Source organism: Monodon monoceros, unplaced genomic scaffold, assembly GCF_005190385.1.
Source record: "Monodon monoceros isolate NGI ecotype Baffin Bay Population unplaced genomic scaffold, NGI_Narwhal_1 Super_Scaffold_21, whole genome shotgun sequence".
NCBI lineage: Eukaryota > Metazoa > Chordata > Mammalia > Artiodactyla > Monodontidae > Monodon > Monodon monoceros.
The window spans coordinates 88,858,477-88,884,778 of NW_021703778.1; the positions used below are offsets into that span (position 1 = coordinate 88,858,477).

A 26,302-nucleotide genomic window follows, 5' to 3' on the forward strand; every position below is an offset into this window, starting at 1 on the left:
ACTTAGAAAACAAACCAGGGGTGAAGGGTGGGGGGAAGGGAAAGTTAGGGAGTTTGCGATTGACATGTACACACTGTTATATTTTAAATGGATAACCAGGGACTTCCCTGGTGGCACAGTGGTTAAGACTCCACGCTCCCAATGCAGGGGGCCAGGGTTCAATCCCTGGTCAGGGAACTAGATCCCACATGCAATGCTGCAACTAAGAGTTCACATGCCACAACTAAGGAGCCGACGAGCCACAACTAAGGAGGCCACCTGCTACAACTAAGACCCACTGCAACCATAATAAATTAAACCATAATAAATTAAATAAATAAATATTAAAAGAAATAAAATAAAATGGATAACCAACAAGGACCTCTACTATTCAGCACAGGGAACTCTGCTCAATATTATGTAACAACCTAAATGGGAAAAGAATTTGAAAAAGGATAGATACATGCATATGTATAACTGAATCACTTTGCTGCATACCTGAAACTATCACAACATTGTCAACTATACTCCAATATAAAATAAAAAGTTTAAGAAAAAAAACTAGTATGTGCAAAAACTTAGTTATAAGCAGTATTTTTATAGTAGAAGGAAGAACTGGAAACAAATGTCCAACAAAAGGGAAAGAGTAAAATAAATTAAGATGTATCTATGACAATATAATGCAGCCAATAAGCATCATTTGTAAAATAAATGTGATGTGAGAAAACAGTCAAATTCCTCAGTGGAAAAAATCAGACAGAAAAAAGAGAATGAAAAGTATATTACCATTTTATATTAAAAACTCATATCTTAATGTAAATAAGAGAAAAATAAATAGAGAGTATCATAACGAGAAATACAATGACTATAATGGCTAGTGTGATAAAAGAATGATGTGGGGCTGATTGTACTTTATTTCTAAATTTTCCTAGTTTTCTATATTAAGCATGTATTATTTATGTAGGAAGAAATATTATTTTTGAAAGATCCCAATCCAATTTAGCAGTCCCTATAATTCCCTTAGTTATCCTTGTTTTACGGCACTAGGTAGAACTAGGTCCCAAAACAGGTATTATATGTCCATGCCTCCACTTCAAAATCACTGTATTCTTCTAGACAAGCAACTAAACTTTTAATTTTATAAGGTTCCACTTTCTCATCACATGATTATTATATTATTTATGACTTTGGACCTACCACATTAAAAACACACATAACACTTAGTTGAATTTACTCACCACAATACAATGGTCAGTAAGGAGAATAAATGATGCCAGAGGATCAAACCTGAGGTGAATGTCCTCTCGAGCAGAAAATATGTGGTGAACACTCTTACTTCTTCCAGCAGAGTCCTAGTTATAAGCACAGCAGAGAAGCAACCCTCATGTACAAATACGTACAATGTTCCAAGATTAAGTTTCCAATAACTTTTGTCAGTTATCTCAGAATAAGCAATATTTTTTTCATTTACTTTTGATTCTTCCTATAAGCACTTTAAATAAAACTTCTTTTAAACCCTGTAATTCTAGATTTGAACTGGAAATATCAGCATGTATTACAATGTATTCTCTCTTTTAAAAAAAAGAAATCTGTATTTCCCTCTGTTTACTGAAAAGGCCTAAAAATAATAATGAACTCAACAACAATGAGCTAGCTGGGCTAGTGCCCAGATTTTGGTCTCAAAATAAAACTTATCACTACAAGAAACCAGTGCTCTTTAGAGAAATAGGTGATTCCAGTTCTTGAGTAAGAAATGCAAAAGAACTTGAAACATCTACCAGAAAGCAAGAAAACTAACAAGGACTACAGGGATTGTATCAAAGGACTTAGTGGCCAACTTGGAGAGGCTCCCACTAGTCAAACAATTGAGCATCAAAAAGAATAAATGCAATGGATTGAAACATACCAAATATATATATTTTTTAACTATGAATTAATAATGATACTAGAAGACTCATTTAGTTACCTTTGGCAGAAGCTAGAGAAGTAACCCATTACTTTGAAAACTGGTTTAGAACAGGAAAGGTGGAGGAAGAATGAAGACTTTTCTTGCCTTTCCTGTATGAACTCTATATCTCGGTACCAAATAGATGAGGCAAGTTTTTTCTTTGTGGAACTATTCTAATTAATACTCCTATAATTAGGAGTGGTAATTTGAATATCACCATTTTATAACTCTGATGAAATAATGGATCTAGACTGAGATTATCAGTAAGTGCTAATCCCTCAGTGAAAAGCTGGTTGAGTACTGAAAAGCTGAATGGAGGATAAGCCTGCAATGTGCCGGTACTGGCTTGACTGACCCACAAGGGCCAACTGCTACATATTCAGGAATTTTGCAGACCAGCTGATGTGTCAGTAGCTTAAAACCAGCTACAGGAGGAATATTTATACTATGGAAATTGGTATAAATCAGGGAGACGCTACAAATCAGGGTCCTCCCTTCAAACCTGCCCCAAGCTGGTTGTTAAATATTTACCAGCATACCACTGGGTAGGGTCAACAATATGTGCATACATTGATCAATCTTAACATTATTAAAAGGGAGACAACCAGATACTATAGGCTTCTGATAAAAGCATAAAACACCAAATGAAGTATTCCTGCCAAAAAACAGACTCAGATCTGATCTAACCTCAAATCTAACTACAGTAATAGAAACTAGATGGGGTAGAGGAACATGCTATATGATAACACATGGATATAAACAGCAAAAATCCAGAGTACAGAAACAGTACAGGATAAAAGATCCAGTTTCCAAAGCAAACAAATTGAAAGGGGAAAAAAAAAGGAGGGTGGAGAGGGAACCTATAGGTTAAAAGACACTGAAGAGACAATCACCTAAATGCAATATTTGAGCCTTGTTTGGATTCTTATTTGAACCAACCAAATGCAATTATATGTGACAAAATAAGAAAACTGAACACTAGCCGGATAGTTTGATATTAAGGAATTACTGTTAATTGTTCAGGTGTGATATGGTACTATGGTTACGTTTTTTTAAAACAGCTCTTATCTTTTAGAGATATATGCTGTCATATTTACACAGATGAAATGACATCGTGGTACAGGGAGGAGAGAAGTGGATGGGGTGCAGATGAAATAAGACTGGTCAAAAGTTGATAATCTTTGAAGTTGGGTGAAGGATACGTGGAGATTTATTATAGTATTATCTCTTTCATATATTTTTAAAATTCCTCATCATAAAATTTTTAAAATAGCAAAAAGAACTTGTACTGGTGTTTATCAAACTTTTATTGCTCAAATGTTCTTACTCTGAATGACAAGTTCTTAGGTTTTTTTTTAAGTTCTTGTTTTAAAGCAGAGATTTTCTTTAATTTTGAGATATAGAGATTTCTAGAGTTTGCTCTTTAAATTGGCAAAGGAGGCACAATAATTTTAAATTCTGGTTCTCAAACTTTAATGCACATCAGAATCACCTGGAGGGACTGTCAAAACAGATGGCTGGGTTCCAGCTCCAGAGTTTCTGATACATAGGTGTGGGATGGGATTTCTAACAAGTTCCTAGGTGATGCTGATGCTACTACTTCAGAAACCACACTGAGAACTGATCTAAAGGTCCAGTTGGTACTAGGCTGCCCAGAACTTTACAGATATTCAATAAATACAGTGAATAGGTAAAATTTAAGATAATAAATCGATGTCTTCTCCCATGAATTTTTCTTTCAGACTTGTCTATGGTATACTGTATTTAAAAGGACAGAACTTTCTCACTGATGAATGAGGGGATAGGTTCCCTGTTTAATATTCAGTAGACTAATTTTTTAAAGTTATACTCATAGACATAAAACAGATCAGGGGTTGCCTGGAAATGAGGGTGGAGGGAAGGCAGTTGCAAAGGGACATAAGAAAACTTTTGAGGGTGATAGATCATATTGATTGTAGAAATGGTTTTAAGGATGTATAAGAAAGTCAAAACACAAAATTGTACTCTTTAAATATATGGAGTTTTTTAATATAAATTCTACCTCAATAACGTAAGAAATGTTAAACATATAAAAAGTATATGTGATTTCACATTTTTACTAAGGATTCAACTAAGCAGGCAGACAGGTTCAAGAAATGTGAGCTATGGTTTCTTCCTCATAAAACTACAAAAGCTGGGGTTCGGAAGCAATCCAAAGATTTGGAAGTTCCCCATTCCAACAGTGAGCAGGTCTCCTACGGTCGCTCCTACTTCTTCCCCATGACTGTAAAGATAGGGAACAATTTATTCTATGTGCACTTGTATCTTCAAGTCTTTCTTTTTTTTTTTTTTTTTTTTGCGGTACGCAGGCCTCTCACTGCGCCACCAGGGAAGCCCTTCAAGTCTTTTTAAAATAAGCCAACTTCTAATATGAAAGACATTAAGGAGTTCATCCCCAGGAGTCCCTCCTTCCACTTTCTACCCATGAGTGTCTTCTTCCTCCTAAGCAGAACACTTCAAAGATGGGTGGTACTGGGCTTCCCTGGTGGTGCAGTGATTGAGAGTCTGCCTGCCGATGCGGGGGACATGGGTTCGTGCCCGGGTCCGGGAAGATTCCACATGCCGCGGAACAGCTGGGCCCTGTGAGCCATGGCCGCAGGGCCTGCGCGTCCGGAGCCTGTGCTCCACAACGGGAGAGGCCACAACAGTGAGAGGCCCGCGTACCCCCCCCCAAAAAAAAAAAAGATGGGTGGTACTGCAAAGTGCCTTCTCTCGTTTCCTCATCTATGAATTGGGGATAAAACTACCCACCACATAAGATTGTTATACAGATTTCATAAAAAATTCTAAGTGTCTGGCATCTCCTTAGAAGAAGCTCAGTAAATAGCTCCTTCCTGCTCTAAACCCTTCTCTGTGACACATACAAAAAAGATAATGAAAATAATCACATGTGTTTTCTGAAGGATTACTTGATAATCTTCAAACCAAGACTTAACATTAAAAGATTAAATAGTTTAAAACTTCATCAAATCATAAAGTTGTAGAAATTGACAGATGTTTTTTTCCAGAAACTAATTTTTTAGCACAGTCTATCCCCTAAAGTGTTTCAAATTGTTGATGAAACTGCTCTATTTTGGTGATGATGATCACTTTCTACTCTGGCAGGTCTAGTGAATTAAATGCTCCCCAAGCTGAATCAGAAAAGGGACAGGCAGACAGTTACTGCATGTACTATCAATGCCCACTCCCCAAACAAAAAATCCCTTTGATGGATGCCTTAAAAATTATTTATCCTAGAGCTTTCAAAATAGTGACACAATTTCCTATACTTGGAGACAGCAATCAAAGGCGTGGATACGTAAATATTATGTTTTCTGACTTATTCTATTATCTTCAGGAATATTGGGGAATGTGCTCCCATTATTAAAAGATTCTGGCCAAAGTTGGAAGAAAACAGAACAATGATTCCCTGGGGATAAAAAGAGGAGACTATAGCCAGTAGTTGCACACTCATGTCCTCTGCCCAGTTTTTAGTCTAAAAGTAGAATTATTCCTGAGTGTCCATTTTCAGAACATACTAAATCCAGTGTATTCAAATTTTTTATTAACTTAGTTTCATCTTATCAATTGACAAAAACAAAAACAAAACAAAAAACAAATCGGAGTTCAATGTGGTTACAGCCTAATCATTCACATAGCAAGTTGAAAATTACTAACTTACCTGGACGATTACTTCTATGTTATGTGTCCTATTATTGTAGTTTCTTGGATTCCACTTTAGTATGAAAATAGGACCAGACAAATGACTAGCTTGCCCTAAATGAACTCCATCAATCTTAACTGCGACTGAAGTAATGGAAGATAAGGAAAACACCAAGACTCTAAAATGAGAGCATAAATGCATGGTTTTAGGTATTTGGCATTGTTTTTATAAAGAAGAATAACCCTATTATAACCTGAAAAGATGTAAGTACAGTTGGCCTTCCGTTGGTTGATCTGCGAGTTACTGGGATGTGGAACCTGTGGTTTCTACCAACCATGGATCGAAAATATTCAGAAAAGAAAAATTTCAAGAAAGTTCCCAAAAGCAAAACTTTAATTTGCCTCTCGCCAGCAACTATTTACATAGCAGTTACATTGTGTTAGGTATTATAAGTAATCTAGATATGATTTAAAGTATAGGGAGGATGTGCATAGGTTATATGCAAATACTACACCAGTTTATATAAAGGACTTATCTGTACACTTCGGTATTCCCAGGGGGTCCTGGAACCAATCCCCCAGAGATACCGAGGGACAACGGTAAGGCAGACCATTACATTGTACAAATGTTCATATGACACTCTTCATATGATCTGGTTTCTTTCTAAATGGTGGCTTCTGGAGTTGTATAATTCAGCCAACCTGAATTGGTGAGAAATTAGAAACTATTCTAAATCTAAATCTGATATCCAGCTCCTATCAAGAAACCTGACCAAGAGATGTATGTTCCACTTACCTAGTGATCAAAAGAAATAAATTAAAGCATATTGGTACCCTTTTTTTCCAGAATAATTAGTAAATTTTTTTAAAAGTACAATATCCAATAATGATAAGAGTGCTGTGAAACTGGCACTCATATTGCTTGGTAACATTATAAATTAGTATCTGTTTTAAAAAGTAATCAGGTACCTTGTGCACTGCTGGTGGGAATGTGAAATGGCGCAGCCACTGTGGAAAACAATGTGGAGGTTCCTCAGAAAATTAAACATAGAATTACCACATGATCTAGCAATCCCACTTCTGAATATATACCCAAAGAACTGAAAGCAGGGACTGGAACACATACTTGTACACCCATGTTCATAGCAGCATTATTTACAGTAGTGAAAAGGCAGAAGCAAAAATGTCTATCAACAGATGAATGGATAAACAAAATGTAGTGTATATACGCAATGAAACAGTGAATACTCAGCCTTAAAAAGCAAGAAAATTCTGAAACATGCTTCAAAATGGATGAGGATATTATGCTAAATGAAAGAAAGCCAGTCACAAAAGGACAAATACTGTATGATTCTCCTATGAGGTACCTAGAGTTGTCAAATTCATAGAGACAGAAAGTAGAATTGGTGGTTGCCAGGGGCTGGGGGGAGGGGGAATAGGGAGTTAGTGTTCAATGGGTACAGAGTTGCAGTTTTGGAAGCTGAAAAAAATGGTGATGATGGTTGCACAACAATATAAAGGTATTTATTGCCACTAAAAATGCTTAACATGGTAAATTTTATGTTATGTATATTTTACCACAATTTTCTGAAAAAGAATAATGATTTTAGTTGCAAAAAAAAAAAGTAATCAGGCAATCTTTATCAACAGTCACAAAGGAATTCAAACTATTTCACCTAGAATCCTATTTCCAGAACTCTATCTAAAGCAATTATTCAAATGAAGGAAGAATCTATATGCGTCAGATGTTCATCCTCAAATTAGAAAAAAATCTGAAAGTTCACCAATAAGATAGGAAAATGGTTAAACTGTGGTCCATTCTCTCTGTTGACGGAAAAAAAATAGCAATTAGAATACACTGTGCCCTATGATTACGACTGTGTAAATACAGGCCTGAAAGAGAATGCCTGAGAAGGAAAACTCATGTTAATAATAGTTCTATTGGGGTATGGGGGGGGAGTGGGACAGGGATACACATATAATCCCATTACTCTATTTTCCAAAAGTTATGTTGTACTACTTTTCAAAATAAAATTTAAAAGAGTATATTAAAACAAGTGCCCTTATGTTTGCAAAAGGTTATGTCTCTTTGCAAAAGGAATGTTAATGTCTCATTAAGATTCTATTTAATACTACTCAGCCATAAAAAAGAACGAAATAATGCCATCTGCGGCAACATGGATTCAACTAGAGATTACCATACTAAGTGAAGTTAGAAAGACAAATACCATATAGTATCACTTATATATGGAATCTAAAATATGACACAAATTAACCTATCCATGAAACAGCAACAGAATCAGGGACATAGAAAATAGACTGGTGGTTGCCAAGGGGGAGGGGGTGGGGGAGGGAAGGACTGGGAGTTTGGGATTAGCAGATGCAAACTGTTATATATGGGATGGGTAAACAGCAAGGTCCTACAGTACAGCACAGGGAACTATATTCAATATCCTGTGATAAACCATAATGGAAAAGAATATGAAAAAGAATGTATACATGTATAACTGAGTCACTTTGCTCTCAGCAGTAATTAATACATTGTAATTCAACAATATTTCAATAAAAAATAAATTTAAAAAGATTCTATTTATATGCACTGTCAAATTCATATGCCAAATGATTTTTCAATTCCAGAAGGTTTACATAGCTTTTGCTTTTTTGAAAGGCTATGTAGCAAAACAAAAAAATATATACTTCTGATATATGATGTAAATTTTTTAAAGTAGGATACAAATGAACAGGTACATTATGATTACAGCACTGTAAAACCATGCATATAAAAAAGCGAGAATAAAAGACAAAAATAATAATGGTAGGATTATGGGTTTCTAGATTTTTTTTTTATTTCAGCAGCTTAAAAATTATATACTTTTTAACTGAATAGGAATGAAACAGTAGGCAATTTATATAACGTTTAGATTGCTGAGAAAACTAAAGTAGAGCATCTCATAGCTTTCACATAAGAATGCAATCACAATGACTTATTCTTCATCAATATCAAACTGAAAGTAAATTCTGAAAAACTGCTACATACCTGATGTGTGTTGAGTGAAGGAGTCTTTCTAGTGGTTCATGTTTAGCAGAACTATAGAGGAGTGATTTAGGATTAGTGATAAGAACCACAGGCCACTCGCCAAAGATCAAATCTGCAAAGCTAAAGAGGTCATGATCAAAAGCAAAGATCCGGTACCTAGACACCAGAGGACAATAAGGTAATTTAGTTACTTCATATTATAAGACGGCCTGAAGGATATATACAGAACAAATGTAAAACGATAAAACTGTACTTTCTGAGATCATGAATTTGAATGCAGAGTAAATAATATTGTTCCTCTTTCTTCCCTTGCCCTTATCACTTTATACATTTTGGCACATGTGACATGTGTCACAACTGGGATCTGACTGAAGCAATGAATTTTCACTGTGTCCTAGAACAATGCCTGGTACATAGCATGTACTCTTTAATTTTTAAATAAATGTTTGTTGAATTAAGTCATTTGATTTCTATACTTTAAGACTATTTTGAACCTAAAACATTCATCATAAGTCTAATAATATCTGACATTCTTCATCCCATCAACAATGCTACATAAAATATTAAAATAAACACACTTAGAAATCTTTAATTCTTCTTTTAAACTTTTATTTCTATAATTTCAAAGAAAACAGCAAAAGTTAAGTGGTTTTGATTTTCTAAATGCACAATGAAAGGTAAAACTATTCACTAAAAAGTAACCAAAGTTTTGTATTTTCTAACTTTTAGAACTAAGGAGAGAAATGATTAGCTATGGCAGAAACAATAGTGCTCACCAAATACTCCACGTGCTCCCCTGCATTTCCCAGTCTCCCTGGTATTAGGTTGGGGCCATGTGACTAGTTCTGGCCAATGGGCTGTGAACAGAAGTGACACGTATCACACTTCTGGTCCAAAGTACTTAAGAATGGGTATGAGTTCTCTGTGATCTCTTGCCTGCCCTGGAATTGAGGTGTTGAAATAGTCACATTATAAGATGGAGGAAGTCTGAATCCCTGAGTTACCCCATGGAGGAGAATTTCCCTGACTTATACTGATTTACGTAAATGAAAAAATAAACATCTGTTGTGTTAAGCCATTGATATTTCTAGATTTATTTGCATCCACAACAAAGCCTAGTCTAACATTACTAATATACTAACTGTTTTTAAAAACTCTCCTAGGGAATTCCCTGGCAGTCCAATGGTTAGGACTCCATGCTCTCACTGCTGAGGGCCGGGGTTCTATCCCCAGTTGGGGAACTAGGATCCCACAAGACACAGCAAAAAAAAAAAACCTCTTCTATTGTACTAATATAACTTAAACGTTTATAAGGGCAGGTAAAGGTTAGGTCCTTTCAGTAAAACAAACTCCAAATAAAACCCCAGGGTTGGAATACAGGAGAGCAGGTGGGAAGAGAAAGAAAGGAAATGGCTCCATAATTAACATCACTTAACTTGTAACTGTAGCATTTATAAGAAATAAAGAAGCTGATCAAGGGTTAGGAAGGCTACCTGGTAAAGGCAATTCCAGCCCAGCCCACAGCCTCACAGTCATGAACAGACAGGTCTTAGTTCAAAGTAATTACAGTTGCCAACTAATCACAGGCTTCAAGCATAGCTCTTATACAGTTTCTAGAAAAGCCAACTGAAATGAGTAAGTTCCTTCCAAGATATAAAGCTGCTTTTTAATGAATGGGAGTACAGTTGACCCTTGAACAATGAGGGCGTTGGGGCACCGACCCCCAAGCAGTAGAAAATCTGAGTATAATTTCCCAATCAGCCCTCTGTATCCTCAGTTCCACATCCACAGATTCAACTAACCACAGATTGTGTGGTACTGTAGTATTTTGTGAAAAACATCTGAGTATATGTTGACCTGGACAGTTCAAACTGTGTTGCTCAAAGATCAACTGTAGTTATTAGAAAGATAACATATTCAGCTCAACAAATATTCACTAAGTCCCTAATATCTTCATAGCACTGGGTTTGACTAAGTTAAAGAGCAATTGATAAAAAACAATGAGGTGATACTTATTTAAACTTGCACTTAAATAGTTATTCTCAAATATATATATTTCGTTCTTCTCAATAAATATATATTTAACTATATTGTATCCTTTTGATAAATAAGTTATGTTTTCTCTTCAGAAGACTTTAACCTTAGATCTACCATATGACCCAGCATTTCCACTCCTGGGTATATATCCAATTTGAAAAGATACATGCACCCCAATGTTCATAGCAGAATTATTTACAATTGTCAAGATATGGAAGCAACCTAAGTGTCCATCAACAGAAGAATGGATAAACAAGATGTGGTACATATACAATGAAATACTACTCAACCATAAAAAAAGAATGAAATTTTGCCAGTTGCAACAGTGATAGACTTGGAGGGTATCATGCTAAGTGAATAAGTCAGACAGAGAAAGACAAATGTTGTACGATACCACTTACATGTGGAATCTAAGAAATATAACAAACTAGGGAATATAACAAAAAAGAAACAGACTTACAGATATAGAGAACAAACTAGTGGTTACCAGTGGGGAGAGGGAAGAGAGGAGGGGCAAGATAGAGGTAGGGGTTAAGAGGTACAAACTATTACATATAAAATAAGCTACAGGGATATACTGTACAGCACAGGGAATATAGCCAATATTTTATAATATCTATAAATGGAGTATAACCTTTAAAAATTGTGAATCACTATACTGTACAACTGTAACTTATATAATATTGTATAACTATACTTCAATTAAAAAAGTGTTTAATAATAATAATTTTTAAAAGACTTTAACCTTAATAAAACCAAGTATAATCTGTTTGAAGAACTTAAATCACTAACATGTTGTAGCAATAACTAGAAAGGCAGATATCAAATTCAGGGAAAAAGATGACATATTTCTAGCCCTAGTGTTTCTCAAAGTATGGTCCATTGAGCATCTGGTGGACTTTCTAAAAAAAAGCAGTTTCTTGTGTCCTAACCCAGACCAACACAGCCAAAATCTCTAGAGACAGGGCCTGGTAATTTTTATTTTTCATAAGCTCCTCCATAGATCTCGTGTATACTAGATTTTGAGAACTATTTCCTAGAGGATGCATTTGAAAAGCCAACATAACATAGTGATGGCAAACATAATTGCTGCAACAAGGTTTTTGCATAAGGATAAAGACCGCCAGATACATATATTCCTTCAAAAACAGAGATATCACATGTTTTTCCTTAACTGGGATCACTCACTCATGATAGTGATCAGAAAACTATCATTGCTTTAGCAAAACTTACACGTATAAGTTGTGTTCTGTGGGGTAGTTCCCTTACCTTCTGTTATCCTTCCAGTCTCCCACCTCAAGTTCCAAAGTGCCCTGGAAGTGACGAGTGTGCAAAACAGGCATCAGTCCACCAAGTGTGTGGAGGTGCCCACACAAATAAGCTGTAGCCGAACTAACCAATGAAAAATAAATGAAATAAGTGAACAAAGATAACTTGTGATGCCAAACTAATAAAAATATCTCTTCAGAAAAGCAAGATAGGTAGAACAACATAAAAGAATTAAAAGCAATTAATTTTGATTTTGGAAGCTTGCCTCACCTCATTATGGACCGAATTCCTGGTGATGGAGAAAGGATAGTGGATGTTGTGAAGTGTCCAAACCAAATACTGTGGTTGCTCCGACTACTTTCCTTGGCCAGTAATAAAAGATCCTCCATCTGTTTCTGAAATCAGAGAAAAACAGAAGGAGCTTTAATTAGGGCTCAGGCTGAAATCTAATGTCAAGAGGTTACACAACTCCCTTGAGGTTTTATAATAAGTATATTACATCTAAAGCTTAAACCCTACTAACCAGTGACCTGTATGGACCTCTGTAAGTTTCAAACTGTTTAAACATACAATTCATTTGATCCTAAAAATAACTCTGCACTAACTAGGACAGGGATTATTCCCATTTGATAAAGGAACAGAAATAAACAATCTTTAAATTACATAAATTTTTTTCTTTATTTATAAATTTCTTTGCAGCAATGAAGAAGAACCACTAATCTTTGCAGCCCTGTATACCACAGTGCAATTAATAAAGAGGATATTGAAACTAAACTTCTAAAACAAGATGAACATATGTCCACAGAAAGCCTTGTACCTGAATATTTACAACATTCTACTCATAACAGACAAAAACTAGAAACGACCAAAAAATTGCAGTATATCCATACCCATACAATGGAATACTACTCAGCAATAAAAAGGATATACACAGTAATAGGGATGAATCTCAAAAACATACTAAGCCAAAGAGTCCAGACATAAGAGTACCTACTGTATGATTTCATTTATGTAAAATTCTAGAACAAACAGCACTAATCTATACTGACAGAAAACCCATCAGTGGTTCCCTGGGACTGCAGGTGAAGACTAACAACACAAGAGAACTTTCTGGGGTGATGGAAATGTTCTGTCTTGATTGTGCTGACAGTTCCACCAGTATATACATTTGTCAAAGCTCTTCAAATACTCAAAGTGAGTGCATTTTACTGTCTGTAAACCACCCCTCATAAAGCTGATTTCTAAAATAACTTGTATATATAAATATATACATTAATATCATCTCCAAAGTGCTTATAGCAATGAATTCCTGGGCCCTACTTTCAGAGTTCCTAATTTGTTAAGTCTCAGACAAAGCCTAGGAATCTGCATTTTACAAAACAGCTGCTTTTCATGCAGATTATCAAATCATACCTTAAAAAACACTATTCTAAGGGGTAGGCTTTAAAATAATAAGCTGATCGACTCTGTCTAAAGACACTCAGTAGACAGGAAACAAAATATACCTTCCTTAAATAAAATGCCTAATAAACCCAAAGCATTTAACAATATTCTGTTCAAGTTTCTTTGAACCCTCATATCACTTTAAATCTTTCAGCACTTAGCAAATTCTGCCTTTTATTATAGTTATTTCTGTATAGGTCTTAAGCCCCACCAGTACATTAAATATTCTAAGAGGCCAAGCACTTGATCTTATCACCCTTGTATTCTTATATATGGACACATATGTCTTGCATTTGGGCACGTGCTCAATAATGAGTTGACATTTGCTGTACCAAGAAATAATTAGAGGTTCTCAGATGTGACTTTCCATACAGTTTTAATCCAGCAACAATTTTCACCGAGCTTAACGAAAAATACTTTAAAAGAAACTTATTTAGGACTTCCTTGGTGGCGCAGTGGTTACGAATCTGCCTGCCAATGCAGGGGACACAGGTTCGATCCCTGATCTGGGAAGATGCCACATGCCGTGGAGCAACTAAGCCCGTGCGCCACAACTACTGAGCCTGTGCTCTAGAGCCCACGAGCCACAACTATAGAGCCCACGTGCCACAACTACTGAAGCCCGCACACCTAGAGCCCGTACCCTGCAACAAGAGAAGCCACGGCAATGAGAAGCCCGTGCACCTCAAGGAAGAGTAGCCCCCGCTCACCACAACTATAGAAAGCCCGCATGCAGCAATGAAGACCCAATGCAGACAAAAAACAAATGAAAAAAAAAAAAAAGAAAACTCATTTACTTCAATGGTTGCCCTTCTCTTACCAAAAAAATATAGACCATTAGTTAGAAATGGCAACTGTGGGGATTTAGGAATATACCATATAGTATACATAGCTGTATGCCCTGCACCTTGCAAAGTGCATGTTGCACTTAGTACATATTTATTTTATTTTTCTAAAATATTTATTTGGCTGTGCTGGGTTAGTTGCGGCATGCAGGATCTTCGTTTTAGTATTAGGGCTCTTTTAGTTGCAGTATGTGGGCTCTTAGTTGTGACATGCGGGATCTAGTTCCCTGACCAGGAATCAAACCCTGGTCTCCCGCATTGGGAGCAAGGAGTCTTAACCACTGGACCACCAAGGAAGTCCCAGTACATATTTAACAACTGTTTACTGAATTAATGTAAAATGTGAGGTACTGCTTTCCCAGATTTTGGAACAAGGACAGGGATAACAATAATAGGGTTCAAGTAGTCAATAATTTCTTCTAGCCATACCTGTAACCACAGCAGAATTTTCCTCAAGCATTTCTAGATAAGAACTTGTTTACCTAGTATAACTTTAAGTGAGCCGCATGTATCTGGGGAAAGATAAAATAGGTTAGCTGCAAAGGGAAGTGAGATTTTTTACTGTACCTGATCTAAAATTCCAAAGAAATTAAAAGGTCTCTTAGGCCCTGGATTTAGGGTGGCATCCAAAGAGATGAAAGAATAGTTGCCAAAGGGAGTACTGTGGACGTAATGGAAAGAGCCATCCCTACGTACAGCAGAATATTTCCTAAAAAATACAAGACAGGAAAGTTTTAGTGCAATCATAAAATGACAGAATGAGTTTAAATTCCTGCCCTAATATCACACTATATTTTGCCTCCCTTTGAAAAGGAAATTTCCATGATCTGACAGACAAATACACAAAACTAGATCCACAATGGATACATCGATTAAAAGAAATTTTAAAGATTTTCTCCCATTGTCTCCAAAGATTCAGGCAAACATACTCATCAGTAACCAAGCACAAGGTCACCACGCAAAGCAGAGAAGTAGGTGCTAATTTAGGTAGTCCACTAAACATTTTAAAAGAGATTAGTCAGAATCCAGGGAAATGGTATTCATCAATCATTAAAAATTTTAGTGAGGGCCTTCTAAGTACCTAGCAGAATTCTTGGTGTAGTGAGATACAACTGTTTACTTCTTGAAACAGGACTGCAGAGGCTTAAGTCACAATAAAGCCTTGCAAAGATGAAGTCATCAAGCCAGGAGAAAAATCTTAGGTCTGGGCCAGTAAATCTTTTATCGGTTCCTAAAAATATATTGAAAACATACACAGGGTCCACATCCAGTAATGAAAGTCCTCACCACCTTAAGTATCAACAGTATTCAAGTGTCCAGAAAGTTGGAGAGTAAAGATGGCTAACAGAGTACACAGCGTCGGCACTCATTAAGTATTTGTTGAATAAATGTGAAAGAAAGTATAGATTATATTTGGAGCATACCTTTATGATTCAAATGTCAGAACATTTAAGAAAATATCTAAGTGTCTTATATGATGTTTTACCTAAGAGCCCATATGAAAAAAATACAAATAAACTTCTGAAATTTAATGTGCTATCAGGGAGCTATTTTTAAGCAACAGCCAACAAATATATCATAAATAAATATATTATCATAGATATTACAATTAATAGTCAATTAGCTCCTCTTGGTATATTTTGAATTTCTATTTCAGGGTTTTTTCCTCATTAAGATTTGTATTTATATTTTTCCTGCTTAGTTTGTTTTCAGAGTTATTCTTCAGGATCTTATAATCTTACATATGTTGTTTTCTTTCCTACATTTTTGACATATTAAAATCCAACTATCTAAAATAAAATCCAACTACTTGAAAGCAGAGGTTAAAATATACAGTAGTTTTTGAATTCTGGATTTTGGCATCTCTGAGTCATTGTAGAGATCAAGATTTAACCTTAAGATTTTTTTCCTTCCAGTTGATATTTCTGTAATGTCTATATCTCTAGCAAAATGTCACATATTAAATCCGGATAAAGTTTAGGTGGTTACAAACAAAAATATAAAGGTAAGAAACTTTAAAGTGACTAATAATTTTACCTTCCCAATAACTAATCAGTCCCTAAGTCCTATTGATTCTTTGAAAATGTCTGTTAAGCCCATTCCCACAGTCGCCATCAAAGATACAAACAGTTAATAAGAAGTGAAAGATTTTCATCTCTGTCCTTTTCCTTCCTCACATTAACAAAAGAGGACAACCTCCTCTTCCAAGTTAAGGTGACTCTAGTTATATGTTAACCAATGCTTTTTGACCTACCATCCTCAAATTCATGTCACCATCCCCATATCCGTGACCCTTTTTCAGACAGGTATGTCTTATATTCATTTCAGGCCTTTTCCTTATGATGGTTAGACTGCTGCAGGATTCTTCTATTTGGTCTACACAACTCTAATCTCTCTCTTTTTCTTTTTATCCCTATCCCTATTTTGTTGTGTGTCTGCCCTTTATAAAATACTATTTTCATTGTTACTTATCTCCTTAGGAACCTATACTGGATTATAAACTATTACCCATCACATCTAAATTTTTGTGCTTGTCACTTGACACCTCCATAAATTGGCTCTACACTATCTATCTACCCAGTGTCACACCAATCCTCAATATGAACCTTTATTCTGGTGATAGCAGTTTCCTTTCTGCCCCCCAAAAGCTCATTCCAGCTTTCTTAATGTATTTTTAAATTTTTTTAATTTATTTATTTGGCTGCATCAGGTCTTCATTGTGGCACGCAGGATCTTCGTTGCAGCATGTGGGATCTTTCAGTTGCAACATGCAGGATCTTTTTAGTTGTGGCATGCAACTAAAGCTCTGTTTATACTAATCCTTTCAAAATATACCCCTCAGAATTTCTTACTTCTCCAAGTGCTACCCGTCTTTTTTAAGGCTGGACACAATTTTCACTTCTTTTACAAAGTCTTCTCTAACCTGCAGCTAGTAGATAAGTTCTAGAGATCTAAAGCACAGTATAGTACTTATAGTCAACAATACTGTATTATAAACTTCAAAGTTGCTAACAGACCAGACCTTAATTGTTCTCACCACAAAAAAAGAAACAGTAACTGTGTCACTTGTGATAGGGTTATTAGCTAACCCTATGGTGACAGTCATATTGCAATATATAAATGTATCACGTGAACACACTGTATACCTTAAACTTACACAATGTTATATGTCAATTATATCTCAATAAAAAATAAAGTCTGCTCTACGTCCACCCCATGCTAACCTCTGCCTTTTCTGATTTCTCATAGTGATAATTAAGTGTAATAAATAATCTAGGGCTTCCCTGGTGGCGCAGCGGTTGAGAGTCCGCCTGCCGATGCAGGGCATGCGGGTTCATGCCCCGGTCCGGGAAGATCCCACATGACGCGGAGCGGCTGGGCCCGTGAGCCATGGCCGCTGAGCCTGCGCATCTGGAGCCTGTGCTCCGCAACGGAAGAGGCCACAACAGTGAGAGGCCCGCGTACCACAAAAAAAACAAAATAAAATAAAAATAAAAATAAAAAATAAAAAAATAAATAATCTAGCATTTCACAGCCATTCCTTCATGGTTTTTTTTTTCACGTTCTTTTCTAATTGTTTCCTGAACAATTTTTATCTCCCTTAGCTAGACTTACTTGAAGGTAGAGGCCATATTTTTTAATATTAGCTCTTGTATCTCTCACACTATCCAACTAATTATAGGCTCTTAAGACTTGCTACTTGACTGACTGTGTAAAACAAAGCTACTGAATACCCTGGAACAGAAAGAGAAATTACAGCCAAGAGAAGAATTCCAATACAGTAAAACTAGAGAATGGGCTTTCTAACTTAAAGATCCTTTCATATTCATTGCCTTTTTCATAAAATTTTTTTTTAATATTTGTATGACATACTGGACAAAGCAGCAAGGGGTGAACAACTGGGCTCTTCGGCCACGCCAGAGGCTAAGAGAATCAGTATCTCAGCATTATTAAAATCCACAGTACTCTGGTTGACAAGCTCTGATCTAAACGATTTGTTCTGTGCATGAATGGCAAAAAAAAAAAAAGTCTTATAGAATATTAAAAGTACCATTAGTCGACAAAAAGCATTAAAGTATATGAAATAAAAAGAATAAAAGGGGGCTTCCCTGGTGGCGCAGTGATTGAGAGTCCGCCTGCCGATGCAGAGGACATGGGTTCATGCCCCGGTCTGGGAAGATCCCACATGCCGCGGAACGGCTGGGCCCATAAGCCATGGCTGCTGAGCCTGCGCGTCCGGAGCCTGTGCTCCGCAACGGGAGAGGCCACAACAGTGAGAGGCCCGTGTACTGCAAAAAAAAAAAAAAAAAAAAAGAATAAAAGGGAGTTCCATGGTGGCGCAGTGGTTAAGAATACGCCTGCCAATGCAGGGGACATGGGTTCGATCCCTGGTCCAGGAAGATCCCACATGCCGTGGAGCAACTAAGCCCGTGCACCACAGCTACTGAGCCTGCAGTCTAGAGCCCATGAGCCACAACTGCTGAGCCTGCATGCCACAACTACTGAAGCCCGTGTGTCTAGAGCCCATGCTCCACAACAAGAGAGGCCACTGCAATGAGAAGCCCACGCATCGCAATGATGAGTAGCCCCTGGTCACTGCAACTAGAGAGCCCTCATGCAGCAATGAAGACCCAATGCAGCCAAAAATAAATAAATATTTTTTTTAAAAAGTATAAAAAGAAAGAAGAGGTCCAAGCAAACAAAAAATGAATCACCAAAATAATAATAATAAACTAAAAAGCTCCTTTTCTGAATTACCAGAGGTTCTTTTCTCTGTTAAAAAATGTTTTCACCCATTCAGTGAATTGATTGCACCCTCCCTGTAACAGACTCTACATTGTGGTCTGTCGTCTGTTCATTACAGTACCTGTAATAATTCTCAACACTCTCCAGACTTGGAATGTTGAATGCATCTAATTAAAAAGAAAAGAGCAAACATCATCTATATTAAAAAGAAAAATGCAAACATATTAATGACTAAAGAAAAATGACAATTCTTTCAATAACACTTTAGATGATAGATGCCAATTAATTAGATTGGCATTTAATTTTAATTTTTAAAACTTGATAATAGAATTCAGGTTATCTGGAAACTTATCTAAAGCACCTAGTATACTGAAGAACAATAAATATTTTGAATTATGTACTACTCAGAATAAATCAATTTGAAGTTATAAGACTGGACCACTGTTGCTGCTGTTTTAATTGTGTGATTCTGGAAGCCAGGAAGGACTGGATTCATGCCTGATATATGGATCCATGTCATGGGCTTCTAAACAGCAGATGACTTTGATAACAGGGCCAAAGCCCCTCTTTTTAAATCTTAAAAAAGATTCAGTAACAAAGAAGTTATATAATGGTAAGGGAAAAGGTTAAGGACATCATAGAATACTTATCTGGAAATATAATAATTTCATAGAGCTTGATTGCTTGGTTGCAACAGCTAAAATTGTTTATTAGCTTTGACTTCCAAGAATCCACAACATTTCTAATAACCTTAGAAAGTAAGCTGAAAGCTCAATTTAGGCCAAAAGAAATATTATTGTGTATATAATCCTCTTGCTAAGAGAACAATTCTGTTAGAGTTAAATCTTTTTTTTTTTGGCTACACTGCATGGCTTGTGGGATCTCAGTTTCTGAATCAGGGATTGAATCCAGGCCACGGCAGTGAAGTGCCGAATACTAACATTTAGACCACCAAAGAACTCCCTATTATAGTTAAATCTTAATAAAGATTTATATATATATATACACACACACACACATATATATACCATAAGCATTTATGCCTATACAAGTCAAATTAAATGATTATGAGCTCCAAAGGACTATCCAAATTATTTAATCACAAAACTCCATTTGATATTTGTTACTTTAAATATATCAGTAGTTTGGCTTGGAAAACTTTTTTAATATACACAGATTTGCTTTTATTGCAAAAGAATTTGACTTGTACCCTTAATTAAGATCAGGGAAAAAAGGGAATGTAAACATACCAGAGAAAGTTGTAACCCAGAATCCTATTTTTAATTTACAATTTCTAGCTGCTTTGTAAGAACTATAGTTGACCCTTGAACAACACAGGTTTGAACTATGTCAATCCACTTGTACGCAGATTTTTTTCAATGCATACATACTATAGTACTACATAGATCCTTGGCTGGTTGAATCCGCAGATGCATAGGGCCGACTGTAAAGTTATATCCGAATTTTTGACTGCTTGGGGGTCAGTGCCCCTAACCCCCACGTTCTTCAAGGGTCAACTGTTTTTATAAAGAGGGATTTTTCGATCTAACCAATAGCTGTGTATTTCACCAGATAGAATTTTAAGAGATAGCTTTTTAAAAAATATATAAATAGGTACTCATCAGCAATGAATAATCAAGTGAAGCAGACAAATGAAATACTAAGTAACCAATAAGAAAGTCAACCTTTATGAAACAAACAGATCTACCATCAGGACTCTAGGAAAACAGTTCAATTCCTTATTAACACAACAATCATAATCTAAAAAATGGGAAGGGGTTATCCATTTCTCTCTCCATGCATATTGGAATATATTTGTAATTTTAATTTTTAAATATATATACAGCAAAATTCAATCTTTGTGATGTACAGTTCTATGGATTTTGACAAACGCATAGTCATGTATCTACCACCACAATCAACATACAGAACAGTTCTATTACCCTGCAAAATTATCTCATGATGCCTCTTTTTAGTCAGCCTCTCCCTCCATCTTCAACCCTTTGCAACCACAGATTGTTCTCTGTCTATAGTTTTGCCTTTTCTTGAATGTCATATAAATGGAATTATACAGTAATGTAGACTTATGGGTTTGGCTTCTTTCACTTAGCAAAATTATATCTTTTTAAACATCCATCTGCATGGATTTTGCTATATGCTTTTCTTCCATGTAAAGAAGAAAGAAACCATACCAGTTTCCCCCTCAAGGTCTAACAGTGACATCTGAAGTTTTAAAATCACATATTATAGTTGAATTTCACAGTTGTGGCCTTTAGTATACCTAAGCTTATGTTACAATGTCCCATTTTGTAATTTTACAATTTAAATTGGAGAATCTAGGCTCCTGAAGGAAAAAGAATCTAGTCTTAATTATAACTGGGACTTGACTCTTACCATGATTTCCTTTGATATCGAGCCACTTGGTTTTTTCCATGACCCTTGTCTTCTTCAGAATACCCTGGTAAGTTTGCCATTCTGCCTCTTGCTGCCTAGATCCCAAATTTTCCTTTGTTTTGGCGTCTGTCAGGTCTCCTGTAGGTTTACATAAGAATTGAATAACAATGCAAAATAAAGCTGGGCTGGGGGTTCAATTTTTTTTTTAATGCACACTGAAGAACAAAGATATTTAAAGTACTCAACATGTATTAGCATAACCACTTATGAATCCATCTCTGTCCAAAGCAAGCCATCGAAAATAAGATTCTCAGCACGGGCTTTATTTGTTTCTTATAGGTTAGCAAGTGCCTATTTAACTTCCTGTTATATTAAAATAGGTTGTGAAAAATGTATCTTTAAAGGGAGCAGTACAAAATGCATCTTGAGACTCTGATGAAATGAAACTCTTTAATAAGAAATTCCAACACTTTGGGAAGGTGTAAATATCTATGGTAATCTTATTTTCCAAACCCCAAATCAGGATATGTGATCTGACCAAGTATTATTTTTACAGCAAGAAACAATCTGGAAGGTGTAGTTTGGAAAATGAAATACCAAAATTTCTGGGAAACTAGACAGACATTTGAAATTGAGATTGTCCATAAAATGAGGACTCCATCATATCAGCAGAGGTGTTTCAGTAAGGTGGGTGAAAGATGAATCCCCCAAGAGCCAGGATAGATGCTCCTTTAGCTTCTTCTCCAACACAGTTGGGAGCAAAGGGTTTGGGGTTTGAACACTCCAGGGAACCAAGTCACAGAAGTACCAAAGGATGGAAAAAAAAAAAAAGTGTCCTGAGTTACCTGAAGCCTCAAACAACTGACAATATAAGATTAATACTGTAAGGAAAATGGAAAAGTTAAGAAAAAAAAAAGAAGAGGAAGAGGGGGAGGAGCAGAACTTTTCATTTCTGGTTAAAGGGCTTTCTCTAAGTCTCTCTCAAATCCAGAGCTGCAATAACAACAACAAAAAAAAAACAGATAACAGACGGCAGACGGAACACTAACGCGAGAATCATGAGCCTTGCTTCCACCGCTTGGCCAAAACCTTGCTATGGCAAGTCATTTAGCCCGGATCTTGACTCAGTTATCCATAGGCAAAGGAAATTATAATATCCTATCTCCTCTACAGGAGGAGGACTCACCTGAGGCTGTAGCTAAAATTCTCCTAACGTCCCCAAATTAAAAGGCTGCAGCCCTGTTTGCATTCTACCATCCGGACCACAGAACAACATGACAGCACGGCAATCCTCCCTACCTGTTGCTAGGACGAGAGCTGGTTGAATGATGTCAATAGTTTCAGAACAGAACTTCTCTAAGTCTACAGCTCTGCCTGGATCGCGAAACCTGCTCAGGTGAATGTCGGATATCTGCCGAAAGCAGGTGTTAAACAGAGATATCTGAGTCAGGAGGAGGCAGCACGAACAGAGACCCAGCGGCTCTCTCCGGCGGAAGTAAAAGGCAAAGACGCAGTGCATCAGCGAAACACCCAGGGAAGGACGGAGCACCAACCCCCTCTCCCCCAGCCCAGAGTGTGGGCCCAAACAGGAGCGGGTCGCGACCCCGCGTTAACTGCTGGCGTCTCACCGCGCGGCGCCAGCTCTGCACCCACCCAGCCCCCGCCTGAGCTCCCGCTGCGTCACCTGCAGACCCCAGAAGATGTTGCTGGCTCCGAGGCCCGGGGCAGGGTGCGGGCTCCGGGGGGTGTGGGGCTGGGGCAGTGGCGAGGGCGGCCCAGCCAGGCCGTAGTGCTCCAAGAGCACTGCCGCCAAGGCCGCGGCCGCCAGCCCGGCGACCACCCTGACGGCCAGCGCTGCGGCCATTCCGCCCGCCGGGGCGCGGCACGCGAGTGCGGGGCCGGGTCAGGGACCGGCACCGGGACCGAGCGGTGCCCCCCGGGAGCTGCTTTGGCCGCACTTCCGGACTCTATGGTCGCGGGGCCTACGGCGCCGGTCTGGCCAGCCGGCGCTGGCACCTGCGCCTGGCTGTGTACCTGCAAGCCGCTCGCGGCTCTGAGCTCGGTTTGCTAATGCAATGCGGGATAAGAAAAAAAAACCTTGACACCACCCCCCCCCTGCCCCCAGCGCCACTCGCAGTAGCCTTGGGGTGGCAGGGAAGGAGCCCGGGTCTGGGAGGCGGAGGCTAGCGTCCTGACTCCGCCTTAGTCAATCATGCCGGACCTCGGTGATCGGTTTCCTTGCAAACCAGAGTTAATACCTACCGTGCGTACTTCACAGGGTTGTTGTGAGAATCAAAGTATGTATGAGGACGCCTTTTAAAAATTGCTGCACACATGTGGCAGGTGGCTTTCTCTGGTTCCTTCTGATTATTAACAAAGTCGCTCCGTAGGTTTTCTATAGATTTAATCCGTATGTTTTGTGAAAGTTGTTTTTTCTTAAAACTGATTTCATGTGCACTTGGTTGCATAATAGTCTAATACGGTGGTGTGCCATTCATTTAATACATTTTAAAATACTTCCTATGGGCCAGGTACAAGAGAAGAATTACATTAGGGTCCTGCCCTTAATTTATCTAACCATTCCCTTATTGTTGAACTTTTGGATTGTTTATTATGTTCTGAATAAACATGTTTTGAAAAATATTCTGGGTAAACATATTTCTGTTCTCAATAAACAGTTTTATATGAATACAGCCCCCTTCTTAACCCCTTTTTGAGTTATTTTATTGGGCTGTGTTGCCGGTATTTAAGTTATGCCTATTTCAATTCATTAAATATTTTTTTTAGTACCTTTGGAATTCAAGACATTGATCTAAGCAGAAAACATAAAGAAACGTAATGGTAAGTAGCTAAAAAGTTCACTATCTTAGAAGTTTATGTAGCAGAGAGAAATACATAAATGAGGTTGAGAAGAACATGCCATTTTGCTACAAGTGACATTGAGATATAAAATGCTAGAGGAAGGTTAAAACCTGGAGAGATCACTTCTTTGGAGAGACTCTGGAAAAGTTTAATTAAGGAGGTGGCATATAAAGGATGGATAGTATTTCTGAGTGGCAGAGATTGGGAGCAGGGTGGGGAGAAGCACTTTCCACCAGGACCTAACAACATGAACCAGAGCATTAAGGTGAGAAAACGCAGGTCATGTTGAAGGGACAGTGAGAGTCTTCCTTATCCAGGGGTTGGGCATCTGTGGATTCAACCAACCCATGGGGGTGTGGAAGCTGCAGATACAGAAGGCCAAATTTGGGACTTGGGCACCCAGTGGTTTTGGCAGTTGGGTGGTGGGGGGTGGAAGGTGGGGACAGACTCCTGGAACTGAAACAGGAGGGAAGGGGGCAGGGCACAATCTTTAAAAGAATGACATAGATGTTGAGGATACAACAAAAACTGGTTAGAACCACCTAGGTCCAAGATGGCGGGAGATTTAACTTCCAGTAGACCTTGAGCCTCATTATATGCTCATTGTAATACATTAGCATGCTAAATGACACACCACACCCACAGGCGCCATGACAGTTCCGAGGCTGACCATAAAAGGCCAAAAAGTGGGCCAAGGCCCAATTCCTGGAAATCCCTGCCTTTCCCCCAAAATAGTTGAAATAATCCTCCCACTCATTAGCCTATGAAATTACCCAGCCCATAAAAAACTAACCATGCCGTATTTCGGGGCCACTCCCACTTTCTGAGAGGGACTACATTTCATTCTGTCTTTGGAGTGTGTTTCTCCCATGGCCACTCTCACCTTCTGATATGGACCGCATTCTGTCTATGGAACGTGTATCTCTCTAAATAAACCTGCTTTCACTTTTCTGTGGCTCACTCTTGAATTCTTTCCTGTGCAAAGCCAAGGACCCTCACTTGGCGGCCAGTCCCACAGACTCACTCAAGACCTGGGACATGACCCTCTTCTTGTGCCCCTTTTTTTTTTCCTGCAACAGAAAGCCTCTATAAATGCCAAGAGTGAAGATAGACCTGGCAATGGCATAGGGAACCAATTAAACAGAGGGATGTGGCAGAGAGTCCTGTTAAAAGAATACTGCACTAATCCTGTGTTACGATCTGAATATGTCCCCACAAAATTCATATGTTGATAGTATTTGGAGGTGGGGGCTTTGGGCTCCAACCTACTGAATGGGATTAGTGCCTTTATGAAAGAGACCCTAGAAAGATCCCTGGCCCCTTCCACCATGTGAGGATGAGGCAGGAGATAGGTGTACCCCAGGCTGAGCAGCTGGAGTTTGTCCCCTGTGGGGGGACAGTAGCAGAGAGGAGCTGAGCCCTGCCCAGATAAAAGATAAAGAGACCACATATTTCTCATTCTCGAAGTCAAGGAGACCTTCCCAACTACACATGTGCAGAAAGGCTCCTTGAAGGTCAAAAAGGGTGTGACGTCAACCTACCCATAGGCCTCTTCGCTAGAATCCATCTTGGCTAAGAGATGTGCATGTGTGCACACATGGGAGGACCCTGAGATAAACCAAATAGGGACTCAGAACCAGGCAAAGCAAGATGATTGGCCAGAGGAAACCCAGAACAAATGCCCCATATTAGTGATTCAAACTACCACGAGGGCACAACTCTCTCTCTGCGACCGCCCATGTGTGTCTATTCACAGGTACTCTTTCCTCCTAATAAACACTTTACTTGTTTCACTACTTTCTGTCTCCTGGGGAAATTGATTTCTACAAAGCCAAGGGCCAGGGCCTTGTCACTATGTTGCAATGTAAATAGCAGTGAGAGTTTTCTTTCTTCTTCTCCTGAGAGCAAGGAAAACAAAGGGAACAGCAAACAAGCTAGAGAAGAAACATAACCTGGCCTGAAAGAGTTAATCACTGCTTGTTTTACTTTAACTGTCACTAATTTGTAGTAACTAGATTTGTACTTTACAAAGCTAATCTCACTCCCTGACACTATGTAATT

General features: G+C 37.9%; 1 protein-coding gene across 15 annotated transcripts in view; it reads right to left on the reverse strand.

Moving 5' to 3' along the window:
* TMEM62 (transmembrane protein 62) overlaps positions 1 to 26,302 on the reverse strand; it is a 77,525-nt gene that overhangs the window by 10,144 nt on the left and 41,079 nt on the right. For 4 of the 15 annotated variants that reach the window (XM_029237572.1, XM_029237574.1, XM_029237575.1 and 1 more), the window contains 8 exons: positions 21,380 to 21,517; positions 19,107 to 19,152; positions 14,807 to 14,948; positions 12,222 to 12,346; positions 11,952 to 12,074; positions 8,646 to 8,801; positions 5,628 to 5,787; positions 1,218 to 1,331 (listed from right to left, as the gene is read on the reverse strand). In XM_029237572.1, coding sequence (XP_029093405.1) covers positions 1,218 to 1,331; positions 5,628 to 5,787; positions 8,646 to 8,801; positions 11,952 to 12,074; positions 12,222 to 12,346; positions 14,807 to 14,948; positions 19,107 to 19,152; positions 21,380 to 21,419 — 906 coding nt within the window. In that variant the 5' untranslated portion in view covers positions 21,420 to 21,517. Of the gene's footprint in view, positions 1 to 1,217; positions 1,332 to 5,627; positions 5,788 to 8,645; positions 8,802 to 11,951; positions 12,075 to 12,221; positions 12,347 to 14,668; positions 14,949 to 15,320; positions 17,655 to 18,112; positions 18,436 to 19,106; positions 19,153 to 21,379; positions 21,518 to 22,678; positions 22,791 to 23,063; positions 23,363 to 26,302 lie in introns of those variants that run through there. The other 11 variants (XM_029237579.1, XM_029237578.1, XM_029237570.1 and 8 more) reach the window with 10 other exon arrangements.